The following is a 15,177-nucleotide window of genomic DNA, read 5'->3' on the forward strand; positions in this document are numbered from 1 at the left end:
ATTTGTAATATATCGTACATTTTGCAAATGGTTAACATATTGTATGAATTGAAATTCATAACATATCATACGAAATGCTCTGAGACCACGTTGGTATGCATCATAAATAAACCTGTAAAGAAAGTAACCCATACTGTGTTTGTGATGCCTTTGTCTCTGTTGTTCTATGGATACCTGGATAATAAGGTGTACACACACACACACACACACACACACACACACACACACACACACGTAGTTATTACTGTGGTAATGCAATAGTCAGAACAAAAATACATTAGGCCAACAGTAGAGGGACCAAATATGATCCTGTGCTATTTAGGAACGCAGAATGAAACATCCTTTGACAACAATCGTTCTGTAAAGGAAAATGGCAAAGCAAAAATGAAAGACAACGATAAGTTAATAAACCCATTTATACGTAGAGATAGGTTACAGTGAAAACAGACATACATACTGTACATACAGTCAGGACAAAGTTGTTCTTCCTCCTGCAATACCAATGTAGAATACCATCTGAATTAGACTTTGTGCAAATGATTAGTGAGCAGTTTAGCAACTAGCTCCATCTCCTACCAAAACCTAATATACACAAATACACTGATTACTGACAGTCAAAGCATCGTGGATCACTGATAGGTGAAGCTATCATGTGTTCTTATTACTTCAGAAATTGAACCATTTACTGTACATGCTTTAGTTCAGACACCACTGGGTTTGACCAATAAATGATTGACATATGACCTGATACCCTTCTTACACCACACCTTCAACACTGCACAAAACTTGTCTCCTTTCTCCAATTTCTTGAACTTTCGTTAATTTCAGTTCATGTCCATTTGTTTGAGAGACTAACAGTGTGGTTCTTTGTGTGTGTGTGTGTGTGTGTGTGTGTGTGTGTGTGTGTGTGTGTGTGTGTGTGTGTTAGAAGGGAGTGGTTGAGCAAATGCAGGATGGAACTCCTCTTCCCCAAATGAGGTTGCATGTGTGTTCCGGCTCTGAATATACACAGCAATGGTTTTCAGAAAGCGTTAAGACAACATGACCAAGGATATCAAATGAAGCACAAAAACACTTGCACAAATTCCTGTACAAAAACAACAACAATAAAATAAGTATTCAAAAATCTCATCCATTCGCAGATGGCTCTGATGGAGAGCATGCATGCAAAGTTTCACTCTCATGACAATTGAGCGTCACATCACAGCTAGAGACAAAAGTTTACATGTGTTACAAGAACATTAGCCCTACGCTAGGCAAAAAGAACACCATTGCATCACCACCGGGTTCTAAATCGAACCCGTCAGTGTCCATGGTTTTGAGACCTCTTGAATGATACATGGCAATGCATGCATGCTGGGATTGGATTTCCCCTTAATGTACAGCCTGCCTACCCTACACAACCTATTCCTCAAAGGCCTTAAGCAGTCTTCCAATTATAACACTCTCAGTACTGGAGAGAGAGAGAGAGAGAGAGGCTCGTTAGTAATATGGATGAAACTGGACATGATCAGTGGACATAACAGAAGACAAGACCAAAGCAATATGCCAGATATGAAGAAAAAATAGAGGTATGTTTCTATTTTAACTCGCAACTTAGGCCAAACAGTCTAATTTAATCCTGAACGTATCCCTGACCAATGTGTGTGTGTGTGTGTGTGTGTGTGTGTGTGTGTGTGGCGCAAGTAAAGTGACTTCTATAAATTGTTAAAGAGGCACAGAAAACTCTTAAAAACCTACAGCTTAGAAACATAGATTGGTCACATAACCAATGAATGCTGGCCAGTCCACTAACGACTGACCACTGCACTGTAATAAGAGTTAATAAGCAGCACTGCTGATTGGTTAGTTGTTGTGGTATGAGGTAATCTGAAGCCTTCACAGGGGGCTACAAAGCTTTAGCACAGGCTGGTATCACAGTAAGACTAAGGATGGAAAAAAGGGGCTCAAAAAGCACTGGCACAAATGACTTCATCACAGTAAACTGTACAGGTGTCATCATCCACCTGTAACAACAGCTTTAACGACCATGACTAAAAGACCAACTACTGTAACACTCAGCCATTTGACACAGTGTGCTTCTTCAAGAATTCCAATTCAACCCAAACAGGACAAAACTGATAGAAACGATGGGTTCTGTAGGTTATAAAGAGACAAGCACAGATCAAGTTCAAAGCACGGATATGCAATATTCAAATGTGACCGGGTCAAAATGACCTTGTTTTTAAGACTAAGACCGACCGTTCAAAATGGAGAGATTTTGTTGGTTTAATTCCTCCTAACGGGAGCAAAGGGTTCAAGAGTGGATCTCTCGCACACACACAAAACCATTGAGCCACTCATGAGAACACGATATCCTAACACGCAGCAATATGACATCACAGTGAGGGGGCGCAACGCCACTGGGGCTCGCCGTGTGATTACCCACAATGTAACATGGGTAGGGATCATTACCTGGAGAGGGTTTGTGTCTCCACGGTGACCTACATCCTAATCTCGCCAGAGCGGCTTGCACCTAAACACCCTTCCCCCCCAAACCATATCGCTATCATTACCTGGATGCACCACCTGTCATCACTGACAAGCACCTCTCCCATTTTGTATTGTTTGTTTTTAGTTTTCTCATAGCCGTTTGTCATCGTCGTTGTATTATAATGTGGTTTTGTTGCAGTGTACCTAATGCTATGACATCTCTCTTTCTTTGTACCATTCCACAAACTCATCCAACAAAACGGGCCCTGACAAAAGAAGAGAGAAAAGAAGGATAACGTTAGAGCACTGATCCCCTGTACCACTTAGGGAATGAGCGATTGTGTATTAGTGTTTGTATGTGTCCACTTACAGGCTCCATCCTCGTCATAGTTACTGAGGTCTAGGTTGATTGTCCTGCTGAACTCTAGAACGTTGCACCACTGGTCTTTGTTGATAACCTTATACTTGGATTGCTGAATGACAGACAAGACAGAACAGGAAGTCAATACATAGTGACAAAACCGTGACAAATGTTGTCTGTACTATATCAAGTTGAAGGTTACACAGGTTAGTTAGACTCCATACCTCTAAAAACTGATTGAACACAGGAAACAGTGGCCACGTCTTCCCCAGGAGAAGCCCCAGCATGCACTTGGCTGTGTTCAGGTCTAAACTCCTCTGGTCCTTTTCCTACAAAATCAGTATCACAGAAATTCAGCTTTACAGCGTGACTGAAATTTAAAGGCAATGTTCCCACTTTAGCGGCGACTGCCTTCACTGTAAACGCTGCATATGTCGGCTCAAACGGAAATGACCTTTACATTTATTTTGCGGAGTCTGTAACGCCTCAGATTTACAGATTGAATAGAGCCCTAACAGATGTATCAGAAGTCAGGGGTCAAATATGAGTGACTCAATAGAACGAACAAGCAGTACTCATGAGAGCTTCAGCCATGCAAGTCGAATAAGAAAATGATCTTGACACACTCAAAACTAAGCTGAGAGCTGACAGCACAGACTTACTTTCCTACCTGACGTCACTTATCCCTTGTTTATTTCTACAAATGGTAATAGTTTCATCTTTCGTGTGTTGAATCTAAACATCAACAAATAAATATATCAGTCAAAATAAATATCCCAGGGGAAATAAATATCTGAGTCAGAGGAAATCTAGTGAGAATACTGCAGATGCGGCTTTCCCTCACTCACCCGAGCAAAATCGAAGGCGTATCTGTAAATGAGCTTAAAGTTGGTGGTGTCGTTTAGGACAGACCTCAAGTAGTCCAGGGAGTTCCTCAGCCTCTCTGTGGAGTCACACCTGACAACGCCAGAGAGACAAGTTAGAGACAGTATAGAGTCCCAGCTGACAGAGACTGTTGACTACAAAACAGACAGTTGAATATAAAGTAGACTATACAGACAGAGGCAGACTATAAACCCAGTCTGGGGTCAGCACCATTTTGTACATGGCACAGCTAGAAAAGGACAAACTGTAGGGGCAGACACACAGAACACACGTCCAGTAAAACACACAAACTGAGAGCAGAGACTTACTGCAGGGAGCCCATGCCTTTCAACCACTCCTGTAGGGTGAAGTAGCCCATACTCTGGGCATCCAGCTTCCAGGCCAAAACCAGCATCACCACCTGTTCACAAAGAACAGCATACACTCACATGCTATAACACAATGAAATGCTTGAGATGTTTACTTTTCAGTGAGTCATTTTCATCTTTGTGCCATCTCTGAATAACGGCGTTGTACCCAACTATAACAACCAAGTGCATGCACATGTGGATGGATTATAAATGTCACCCATCTACATAGACATGACTAGCCATCCTTACATTCTCTGGTTCCACTCCAATATCTTCACAGAACTTCTCCATTCCCTCTGGCCCCACGACATCATCACAGCCTATCAAAGATACACACATATATACAGGGCCATTATTTATGACATCATCCACTCCTACCAGAAACAAACACATAGGATTAATCTCTGATATTATGACAGCATAGTATGCCACAGACACAACAATGCTATGACATCACAACCATAGAGATTCTATTATATTTACATGGTGTGATGTCATAATCCGGAGGTCAAAGCAGTACCTATTATGACATCACATCACGAAAACCATGATTGTAATCGCTATTGTTATGATGTCATAGAATTCTATGACATAGAATGAGGTAACAAAGTATTCTGACATCATCACAGCAAAAATTACAATCACAATGCGTACATACATACGTAACAATTCTCTATGACCCTATCCCACCTGCAGGTGACAAACACAAAACATTAATCTATGACATCATTTCAGCAAGCAAGAGACATCCTTTATGAAGCAATCAATGATGCCCGATTCACAGCTCTCACACAGTACAATTCAACTATGACATGAAAACCCAAATCTAAGCGTAACAAAGGTATTTACACCATTATGGTCAGTGTGCTTATATAAACTGATAGAGAATTGCAAAATGTATATTTACAAACCTTGTGTCTCACCTGCGTACTCATAGAACCACTCCAGGCATCTTTTACTGGAGAAGGTCTCTTCCTCTCGAATTTGTGGTGCCTCATGTTTTCTAAAAACACTGCATTTTGAAAAAGACCATTCAGACACAATCTACGGCACAGCACACGCAGCATATTTAACACATTACTGCGGGTGCTGGGAAAACATTGTGTGACCTAAAATCCTACCGTCTAGGAGCATATCACACACTACGATGTAGAAAAAAGTTAATCCTGACAAATAACTATTGGATGAGCTATGTGATGGAAAGTCCTCTTGCTGCTCTTTTGGATTTCTAAGCTGACAATGAAGTATGCAAATCCACTGGGGAGACAAATCATGTGTCATCACGCATGCATCCCGTTTCAGTGAACTGTTGAAAATCCAGAACAAAAATTGCACGCGATTGCATAATATACTGGATTAGGTTCTGGGGGGATATGTATGAAAAAAAGATACTAGACTGAGGAGCAAAAGCAGGGTGGTAGCTCCACCCGCCTCTCTCTGCCAGGCTATGGGTCAAATATACCCTCCTCTTGCGAATTTCGAAAAGACGCGCACACCCGCTAAATCAAGACGAGAAACCAGCGCACATGAACAACGGTTACTCGCTATGCCTCGATCAGACTGACAGCGTCTTTGCGTCAACGCTGCGTAATTAAATGACACAGCATTTTTATTATGTAATCCAAAAATGTTTACTGGATATGTGTGCAACAAAAGTTCAACATTCACCTTTTGCTACTATTTCTGTCAAGCCGACGCATACAATTTGATGCATACGTTGGATATATAGACCACACAGAACGCACTGCAACTGCCTCCGCAAGATAATGCTGCAAGGCAAACACAGCGTTCCATTGGAAACGAATGTACTTCTGGTGTACCAATATGCAATGACTGTCGGTCGGGTGTGATCGAGGTGTTAGTCATCCCAGTCTTTTGACAGACGTTACGTAGTCTGTCTACGAGTGATTCGTGAATCTGAATAAGACTGTTGGATATGATTCCTCTTATTGTGTAAGACCTGATCTAACTGATGCTATTCGTTGGTGTACCAGGTTGGTAGTACCTGTCCTGGCGACTCTTCTTAGCTGACAGATCATCTCCAGTAGTGGGTCTCCTCTTTTTCCTAGGAGGCATGGCTCTGGAGCGGCAGGCTGAGAGAAACACAATGCGAGAGAGAGAGAGAGAGAGAGAGAGAGAGATATAGAGAGATATAGAGAGATATAGAGAGATATAGAGAGTGAGGAGAGAGATATTGAGAACAGCAACCAGGTTTCCATCTAACCTTTTTATACGAGTAAATACATGTCAGGTAGAAAAGGTATTGACAGGCCGTGATGGAAACAGCAAATTTGTCGGTAAACTTTCCAAATGTCGACAAAACAAAACACGCTAGACAAGGTAGGATCTTTTTGCGACGGTAAAATGTATGATGTGAGAAATGGCGGTGGAAATGCCTTTATGAGCAAATAACCATCACATGGAAGTAAACTTGGAGTCACGCGATGATATGTTGTGTGGTACTCCCACTGCGACTAGGGGAAAGCATGCAGTTTACCAGGCTACAGATGAAATAAGTTATGATGAACTTCACAGGGTGGTGAAAGTGCACAGTGATGAGCTTGATGCTCCTTTCAATAAATATCGAAGGTCTTATTCTGGTGACATGATGATCGATGCTTGGCTGCCGTTTGACAAATAAATATAATCTTGCTCTTTTTGTCCATAATAATCTCATCATGTAGGCTATACCCGCACTGTATCTGCGGGCTGTTGGCTAGAGCGAACTTGCCAAGGCCAGAGTGGTAACATTCGCTATATAACCAAAAAGATTGTGACAAAACCATCAGTAGGGTTTAAAATTCAATAGAAACCCATTTAACTTGTCTTTTTCTTTTGGTACATGGGAATTTAACAGCAAAAGTGATTTTCAAGTGCACAACGTCATCACGCGCAGCCTTTAATCAATTAGATGGAAACACATAGGTTGCGCGAAAATGCTAATATTGTGTTAAAACCTGCCGCCAATTGGATGGAAACCTAGCTAGTAAGTGTCATGTGGGTCTGCATTAAGGTGCAGGCAGGGTCGGTACCTGTGGAGTGACCGTCCTGTCCAACGTCCTCCGTCAGGTTCTGAGTGGAGAGATAAATGGAACTATATTAGGCAACCCCCACCAAGAGACACACACACACACACAGCAGCACCGACGTTCGCATGCAGTGAGCAAGGGAAGGGTGTGAGGGGAGGCCTGCTCTCTCATTTCCTCAAGCTTGTAACCTTTAGAGATGCAGTTATTATTTCAGAGAGAGAGAGCGGGAGGAGAGAAATAGGATGAGAGGAAGGATGAATTAATCCCTTTTAAGTAGCCATCCAGGAATAGAAAAATATATCCATGTCTATAACTCATTAATAACTAGGATTCATTTGTAGATAGGGGTAAATGTCCATGATCAAATTCTTAGCATTTTGCCAGAGGAACTCCATAAAGTAAACGGTTAGAACAGGTGGCTGGTACTCATATGACACATGAAAAACACATTGTGGTATGAGGGCAAAATGCTTTTACCAGCCTGTGCAGGGTGTGGTAGATTTTGTGGATGCTGGCCAGCGTAGAAAAATGGGAGTTCAGCTGAAAATCTAAAGGAGGGAAAGTACATTTCAGCACATCTCTAAATGTAACACCGCTACATGACATACATTAGATGTGGAACAGACACGCAACAGTAACAGTAGGCAATATTAAAGAATGATCTGCTTCTCAGAGAAACATAACCTTCTCAGAAACATAGGTTTCCCAGGACACTGATAGCTGGGAGAACTCACCATCTGCTGCCCACAGCCTGCCTACATCATCATGCTCCTCCCTCTGTCATAGGGGTCACATCTTTGCATTCAGCCAATAGGAATGAGAAGGTATGCATGTACAACCATCTTAATCACCTTCGTAATTTGCATCAAAATAGTTGGGACGACTAAATAGTGATGTCAAACAGCCATAACTGCACATAATCAAAGCCTTTCATCGAGATCGGATTCACAATAAAATGTGCATTTTTATGCTGAGCAGTTATAATCGTTCAGTAGGCCTAATACCAACCAGAAAGAGGTATGAAGGACTGTAGCTACGTAGATACATTAGAATAAGGTGATATAATACAGTAGTCTATAGTCAGATCATAACCAGGATTGACAGATGAGGATTGTATTCAAATGTAACAGGGTTCACAGAATGCCAGACAAAAAAAGTAGAGTGGTCGATTATGATTAAAGACCACGCCGACATGGCCTATCCAATAAAACATGTAATCTCCTAATCTGCGCTCACGAAGTGTCATTTTCGCTTTTACTCCGTTTCTATAGTCAAAACGCTCACACACCTAGATCAACGAAAGGCCGAACCTCATGATAGCACTAACTGAATAGACTACTTAAAATAGCAATACAGACACACAACTTGCACAGAGTTTACAAAGTATCTGGAGAGTAGAGGGAGACATTATGGTTGTTGTAGTCCATTTCCTGGATCAAGGTTCTAAGATCTTGATCAATGGAGAGTGGAATTAGACTACAACTCCCGCCCTCAGAAATTAACATTTCATTCTGCACCCCTCTCCCGACACTCACCCCAACTGATGAATGCATATTATATCGATACAAAAATGTTACATCCTATGGAATAGTGCATGCAAGTATCTTATGGTTCTCTTGCAACAGTTGATGTATATGACGCGCAGTCGGCCAACTCTATTGCAGCAAGCATAGACATATATTTTACAGAACTGCGTCACAATTTTCATCCTCTGTAATTTTCCGCAGTTGACTGGAAAACTGACCTATTTAGCCTACACAACATTGTTCCAAGTGTAACTTGCTTTGCAGTAGCACTTCATTCCCGTCCGTAAATAAGCGACAAAATAGCAGTATAATAGGTCGACAATAATTACATATTTAGCTTATGTATTCAACCGAATAGTAGCCTTTGGAACGTTAGTTGTCCTAACAATAAGTCAACAAAAAGTGCGTACATTCAGCAATAACACAGTACAGTCCCTTTGTTGCGCCCCAAGACAACACTTGGAAATACAAAGAGAATGGCAATAGACAGATCGTCTGCACATACCTCTATTAGACACTCGATTAACAGCTAAATCTAAAGGCAAACAGATAGATGCAATAGATCCGGTCGCTGTTACGTAAGTTATCAATACGTGGAGCCTAAACACACCAAAAGCCACTACTATAGCTACTTACTTGCCGCATCAGAGTGCATTTTTATGAAACACACAACTGCCTGTGTGAAGTCCGCAGACCGGCCAGTAGGCGGGACATGTCAACATAACCAATGCCCACAGATGATTTGGGTGGACGAGGAACCTAGTAGCCGCACCCCTACTCCTTCATAATAGGCTGTGTCTGGTGTCATGTAGGAAATCTGAAGACAAAGAATTAGGACCCTCCTTTGGATGAACGTGAGAGGTCAAAATTCCAAACCAGGCCATCCCACCGCTGAGGTTCATTGGCTAGGAAAAGTACCTACGTATGTAAATGGCGGAGTTCGATTAAGCTGCCTCGGGTTGAACCGAACTATAGCCCAACACGTGACCACGCGAAACCGGTGAGCGAGGCACGCTCTTTTCAAATCAAACAGTAATCTGCCGCTCAGTCATATTGTGAACAGTGCAGCATCGTTCAGAAACATACATCTATTTTTCATAAAATATATGCTCGAATTTTCAAACTGGTTTTCATTGTGACGGCAGATAAAGCGTTTTTATCTTAATCAATCACTTTTGCATGTGAAAACACATAATCATACTCGTTACTCCACGACCTTAACCCGAAGTCACTTTTGTTTTGAGCCGACTTCTCCGCCGGCCAAAACCGGGCACCCGGCTCATGCCCAGGATGTAGCCGGTTCCAAATGGAAGCAATCAACGCTAAGCCGGTTTAGCCCGGGAATTCCTAGAGCATTAATCGAATCTCCTCAGTAATCGGAATTTCCTCGTGCAAAAACGAAAACCAACCCACGATGGACCTTCATTGGCCGGTTCACGCATTAGGAACCTCCCAATACACCTTGTGAATGGTGAAAATTACCTTCAGTCATAAGCAACTACGTTTGTTGTAAAATACAATTGGTTACACAGAAAACTGTTGTTTACAGAAGGGCGTGATTTTCTTTATTGTTACCCATCTGAATGAGTTGTTTTTTGTCTCAAGTTCAAAATGAGATTCTGATATCCCATGTTTCTGCAACATATTTGACAAGCATAATGCGTAAAGCTCAATTTTGTAACATTCAAATTCATAAATGTATGGAACTTAAAAAAAACATGTACTTTTCATTTCAAAGGACTTACATGTCATAGCTACCTTTGCAGAATAGGTGCTGATTGATTCCACATAAGAGCAGCCCATTAGTTTGCTGGAATAGGTTAGCCTATATAACTACATTATAGTGATGGGTTTGACAGGGCAGCCTTTGTGGGGATCTCCCAGTCACATACCAGAACTGCAGGGAAAACATCCTGTTCTCACAAGAGGGGTTCAAGGAGGAGGAGGAACCATTTACTAAGGGGTAGAGCACTGAGAGGTCAATACAGATTGAGTTACAGTGCTTCACTAGAGGGAAAATAAGAACATAATGAATTGTCACCTAGATTAATGGGTTAGAATGAGACAGATGAAGCAATATACACATTTTAGTCAAAAGGGCATATTGTTGTTCTGTCATTTTCAAATGAAACTGCAAACCTGGGTAAAAAATGACATATCTACAACACGTAATTGTTTCCTGTAAATAAAGATCAGCAGGGTAGGTCACCAACACTTGGACAAAACCTTGTTTTGAAGCCTCTGATAGCAGAAAGGTGAATGAGTCAGAGGGAGATATATTAGGCCCTCATCATAGATACAGTATATATCTCTGCCTCAACATAGGATAATATAAGCAGGTTAAGTCATGTAATGGGAGGGGGTTGTACTTCCTAGTATTCATATTTAAATTGTGCTTCAAATATTCTTGGAATCATATGTGAAATATTTCTTAGAGTAACCACTGTAGCTTACTGGGAACTTAACCACTCTTAACAAAAATATAAACGCAGCATGTAAAGTGTTGGTCCTATGTTTCATGAGCTGAAATAAAAGATCCCAGCCATTTTCCATACGCACAAAAAAAAAGGATTTCTCTCAGATGTTGTACACAAATTTGTTTACATCCCTGATAGTGAGCATTTCTCCTTTGCCAAGATAATCCATCCACCTGACAGGTGTGTCATGTCAAGAAGCTGATTAAACAGCATGATCATTACACAGGTGCACCTTGTGCTGGACAATAAAAGGCCACTCCAAAATGTGCAGTTTTGTTAACAACACAATTGAATGTTAATTTCTCTACCATAAGCCATCAGCAAAGCGCTCATCCACACGACGCTATACACGTGGTCTGCGGTTGTGAGGCCGGTTGAATGTACTGCCAAATTTTCTAAAGTGACCTTCAAGGATGAATGACCCATTGTCGTGCCATTCATCCGCCGCCATCACCTCATGTTTCAGCATGATAATGCATGGCCCCATGTCGCAAGGATCTGTACACAATTCCTGGAAGCTGAAAATGTCCCAGTTCTTCCATGGCCTGTATACTCACCACACATGTCACCCATTGACCATGTTCAGGATGCTCTGGATCGACGTGTACGACAGCGTGTTCCAGTTCCTGTCAATATCCAGAAATTTCACACAGCCCTTGAAGGAGTTGGACAACATTCCACAGGCCACAATCAACAGCCTGATCAACTCTATGAGAAGGAGATGTGTCGCGCTGCATGAGGCAAATGGTCACACCAGATACTGACTGGGTTTCTGATCCACGCCACTACCTTTTTTTAAGGTGTCTGTGACCAACAGATGCATATCTGTATTCCCAGTAATGTTAAATCCATAGATTAGGGCCTAATGAATTTATTTCAATTGACTGATTTCCTTATATGAATTGTAACTCAGTACAATCTTTGAAATTGTTGCATGTTGCATTTATATTTTTGATCAGAGTAATAAACAATAAAATACCCTATGTTTCCAATCAGATCCATTCAAGACCACAAGAGGGCGATAACACCTGCAATCTAGTAATCAGTCTGGTAAATACAGCCCGAGGACAACACCTAAATGAGACTAGGCTGGCTGGCATACCCAAATCATTTACATTTACTGAGCTGGACTTTATTCCCAGTGACTCAAATATCTCTTTGATGTATAGTTGTCCTTGTGTGACAACAGCTACGTGGCAAGAGTCATCTGACTTGAAAGCAAAGTATATGGCATATAATATACATTTGAAGTCGGAAATTTACATACACTTAGGTTGGAGTCATTAAAACTTGTTTTTCAACCACTCCACAAATTTCTTGTGAACAAACTATAGTTTTGGCAAGTCGGTTAGGACATCTTCTTTGTGCATGACACAAGTCATTTCTCCAACAATTGTTTACAGACAGATTATTTCACTTATAATTCACTGTATCACAATTCCAGTGGGTCAGATGTTTACATACACTAAGTTGACAGTGCTTTTAAACAGTTTGGAAAATTCCAGAAAATGATGTCATGGCTTTAGACGCTTCTGACCGGCTAATTGACATAATTTGAGTCAATTGGAGGTGTACCTGTGGATGTATTTCAAGGCCTGCCTTCAAACTCAGTGCCTCTTTGCTTGACATCATGGGAAAATCAAAAGAAATCAGCCAAGACCTAAGAAAAAAATGTAGACCTCCACAAGTCTGGTTGATCCTTGGGAGCAAACGCCTGAAGGTACCACGTTCATCTGTACAAACAATAGTACGCAAGTATAAACACCATGGGACCACGCAGCCATCATACCGCTCAGGAAGGAGATGCGTTCTGTCTCCTAGAGATGAGTGTACTTTGTTGCGAAAAGTGCAATCAATCCCAGAACAACAGCAAAGGACCTTGTGAAGATGCTGGAGGAAACAGGTACAAAGTATCTATATCCACAGTAAAATGAGTCCTATATCGACATAACCTGAAAGGCCACTCAGCAAGGAAGAAGCCACTGCTCCAAAACCACCATAAAAAAGCCAGACTACGGTTTGCAACTGCACATGGGGACAAAGATCATACTTCTTGGAGAAATGTCCTCTGGTCTGATGAAACAATAATAGAACTGTTTGGCCATAATCAGCATCGTTATGTTTGGAGGAAAAAGGGGGAGGCTTGCAAGCCGAAGAACACCATCCCAACGGTGAAGCACGGGGGTGGCAGCATCATGTTGTGGGGTGCTTTGCTGAAGGAGGGACTGGTGCACTTCACAAAATAGATGGCATCATGAGGGAGGAAAATATGTGGATATATTGAAGCAAAATCTCAAGACATCAGTCAGGAAGTTAAAGCTTGGTCGCAAATGGGTCTTCCAAATGGACAATGACCCCAAGCATACTTCCAAAGTTGTGGCAAATGGCTTAAGGACAACAAAGTCAAGGTATTGGACTGGACATCACAAAGCCCTGACCTCAATCCCATAGAAAATTTGTGGGCAGAACTGAAAAAGCGTGTGCGAGCAAGGAGGCCTACAAACCTGACTCAGTTACACCAGCTCTGTCAGGAGGAATGGGCCAACATTCACCCAACTTATTGTGGGAAGATTGTGGAAGGCTACCCAAAACATTTGACCCAACTTAAACAATTTAAAGGCAATGCTGCCAAATACTAATTGAGTGTATGTAAACTTCTGACCTACTGGGAATGTGATGAAAGAAATAAAAGCTGAAATAAATCATTTACTCTACTGTTATTCTGACATTTCATATTCATAAATAAAGTGGTGATCCTAACGGACCTAAGACTGGGAATTTTTACTAGAATTAAATGTCAGGAATTGTGAAAAACTGCGTTTAAATGTATTTGGCTAAGATGTATGTAAACTTCCGATTTCAACTGTACATGCTGTTTGTAATATTATTTTCTTGAGTTCTTTTTGAAACCACTGATACATTAAATGATATACTCATTAAGACCACAGCAGTTCTTTGTAGTCTGGACCTGCCCTAGCTAGCAGATTGTAACGGGCTAATGTGAAGCTGAATTAGCCGTTACAGGTTAGGTACTGTTTGGCATAGCACAGAGAATTTTCGACCGGGGCCTCTGCAATGTTTATTGAAAAAGGGAGCAGTGAGGAGGACAGTGTAGTCGAGGAACAAACAAGAGTAAATTGAAACGTGTAGCAACAAAGACTAGGTAATTAAGGTCCAAGAGAAAATCTGAGCAGAGTATTTGAGCAAATATTTGATTCTTCCAGATATTTGGCATCATGAGCTCTGAAACACCGGAGAATACAGTGACAGTGAAGGCAGAACCAGCCAATGGGAGAAGATGGTGAGACACACACACACAACTTGGCCAAGTGTCAACATGGAGAACGTAACATCCACAGACAAATCTGGAAGGAGTACAAGGAAGAGAGCTCCTGATATAGAGGTATTGACCATGGTGGTGTACCACACATAGCCTACACATCTAAACAACAAACCTGTTTAAACAGTGCCTTCAGAAAATATTCATACCCTTTGTGTTACAGCCTGAATTCAAAATGGATTAAATATATTTTCTTCTAGCCCATCATCACAAAGTTTTTAGACATTTTCTCAAGCTCTGTTAAGTTAGATGGGGAGCAGCAGTGAACAGCAATCGTCAAGTCTTTCACAACAAAATGTGGAATAAGTCAAAGGGTGTGAATACTTTCTGAAGGCAATGTATTTGAACTTTTAATCCAAGCAATTACATAATAAAGCTTGTTCCTTTGTTACACAAACTCAACAGACACTAGACCCCCTTTGTGCCTTGATCGCCATTTCCAGATGCATAGTGAGTCTTCTCTAAACAGCGATAGAGATGCATATACAGTACCAGTCAAGGGACACACCTTCTCATTCAAGGGTTTTTCTTTATTTTTACTATTATCTACATTGTAGAATAATAGTGGAGACTTCAAAACTATGAAATAACACATATGGAATCATGTAGTAACCAAAAAAGTGTTAAACAAATCAAAATATATTTTATTTGAGATTCTTCAAAGCGACATCTGCAGGAGCGAGTCACTGCTTTGATGTTTGCAGAGAACAACAGGGAGGGTGACACTGTGGAGTTGT

At 41.3% G+C, this 15,177-nt stretch overlaps 1 protein-coding gene across 5 annotated transcripts; it reads right to left on the reverse strand.

The window, feature by feature from the left end:
* Positions 1 to 398: 398 nt before the first annotated feature.
* Positions 399 to 9,343, reverse strand: LOC115192396 (DCN1-like protein 4). Of its 5 annotated transcripts, none has more exons than XM_029750841.1 (11): positions 9,260 to 9,343; positions 7,575 to 7,645; positions 7,101 to 7,140; positions 6,074 to 6,161; positions 4,992 to 5,080; positions 4,318 to 4,388; positions 4,027 to 4,118; positions 3,682 to 3,790; positions 3,058 to 3,162; positions 2,843 to 2,945; positions 399 to 2,738 (listed from the first exon to the last, which is right to left on the reverse strand). In XM_029750841.1, the coding sequence occupies exons 1-11, from the start codon at positions 9,276 to 9,278 to the stop codon at positions 2,683 to 2,685; spliced, it is 843 nt and encodes a 280-aa protein (XP_029606701.1). In that variant the 5' UTR covers positions 9,279 to 9,343; the 3' UTR covers positions 399 to 2,682. The 5 variants fall into 5 exon arrangements, with proteins under 5 accessions (XP_029606701.1, XP_029606700.1, XP_029606702.1 ...); XM_029750840.1 differs by having other exon boundaries at positions 4,980 to 5,080; XM_029750842.1 differs by lacking the exon at positions 9,260 to 9,343 and adding an exon at positions 9,129 to 9,251 and having other exon boundaries at positions 4,980 to 5,080.
* Between the last annotated feature and the right edge of the window lie 5,834 nt (positions 9,344 to 15,177).

The sequence above is a fragment of the Salmo trutta genome, chromosome 4, assembly GCF_901001165.1.
Source record: "Salmo trutta chromosome 4, fSalTru1.1, whole genome shotgun sequence".
NCBI classification, from domain to species: Eukaryota; Metazoa; Chordata; class Actinopteri; order Salmoniformes; family Salmonidae; genus Salmo; species Salmo trutta.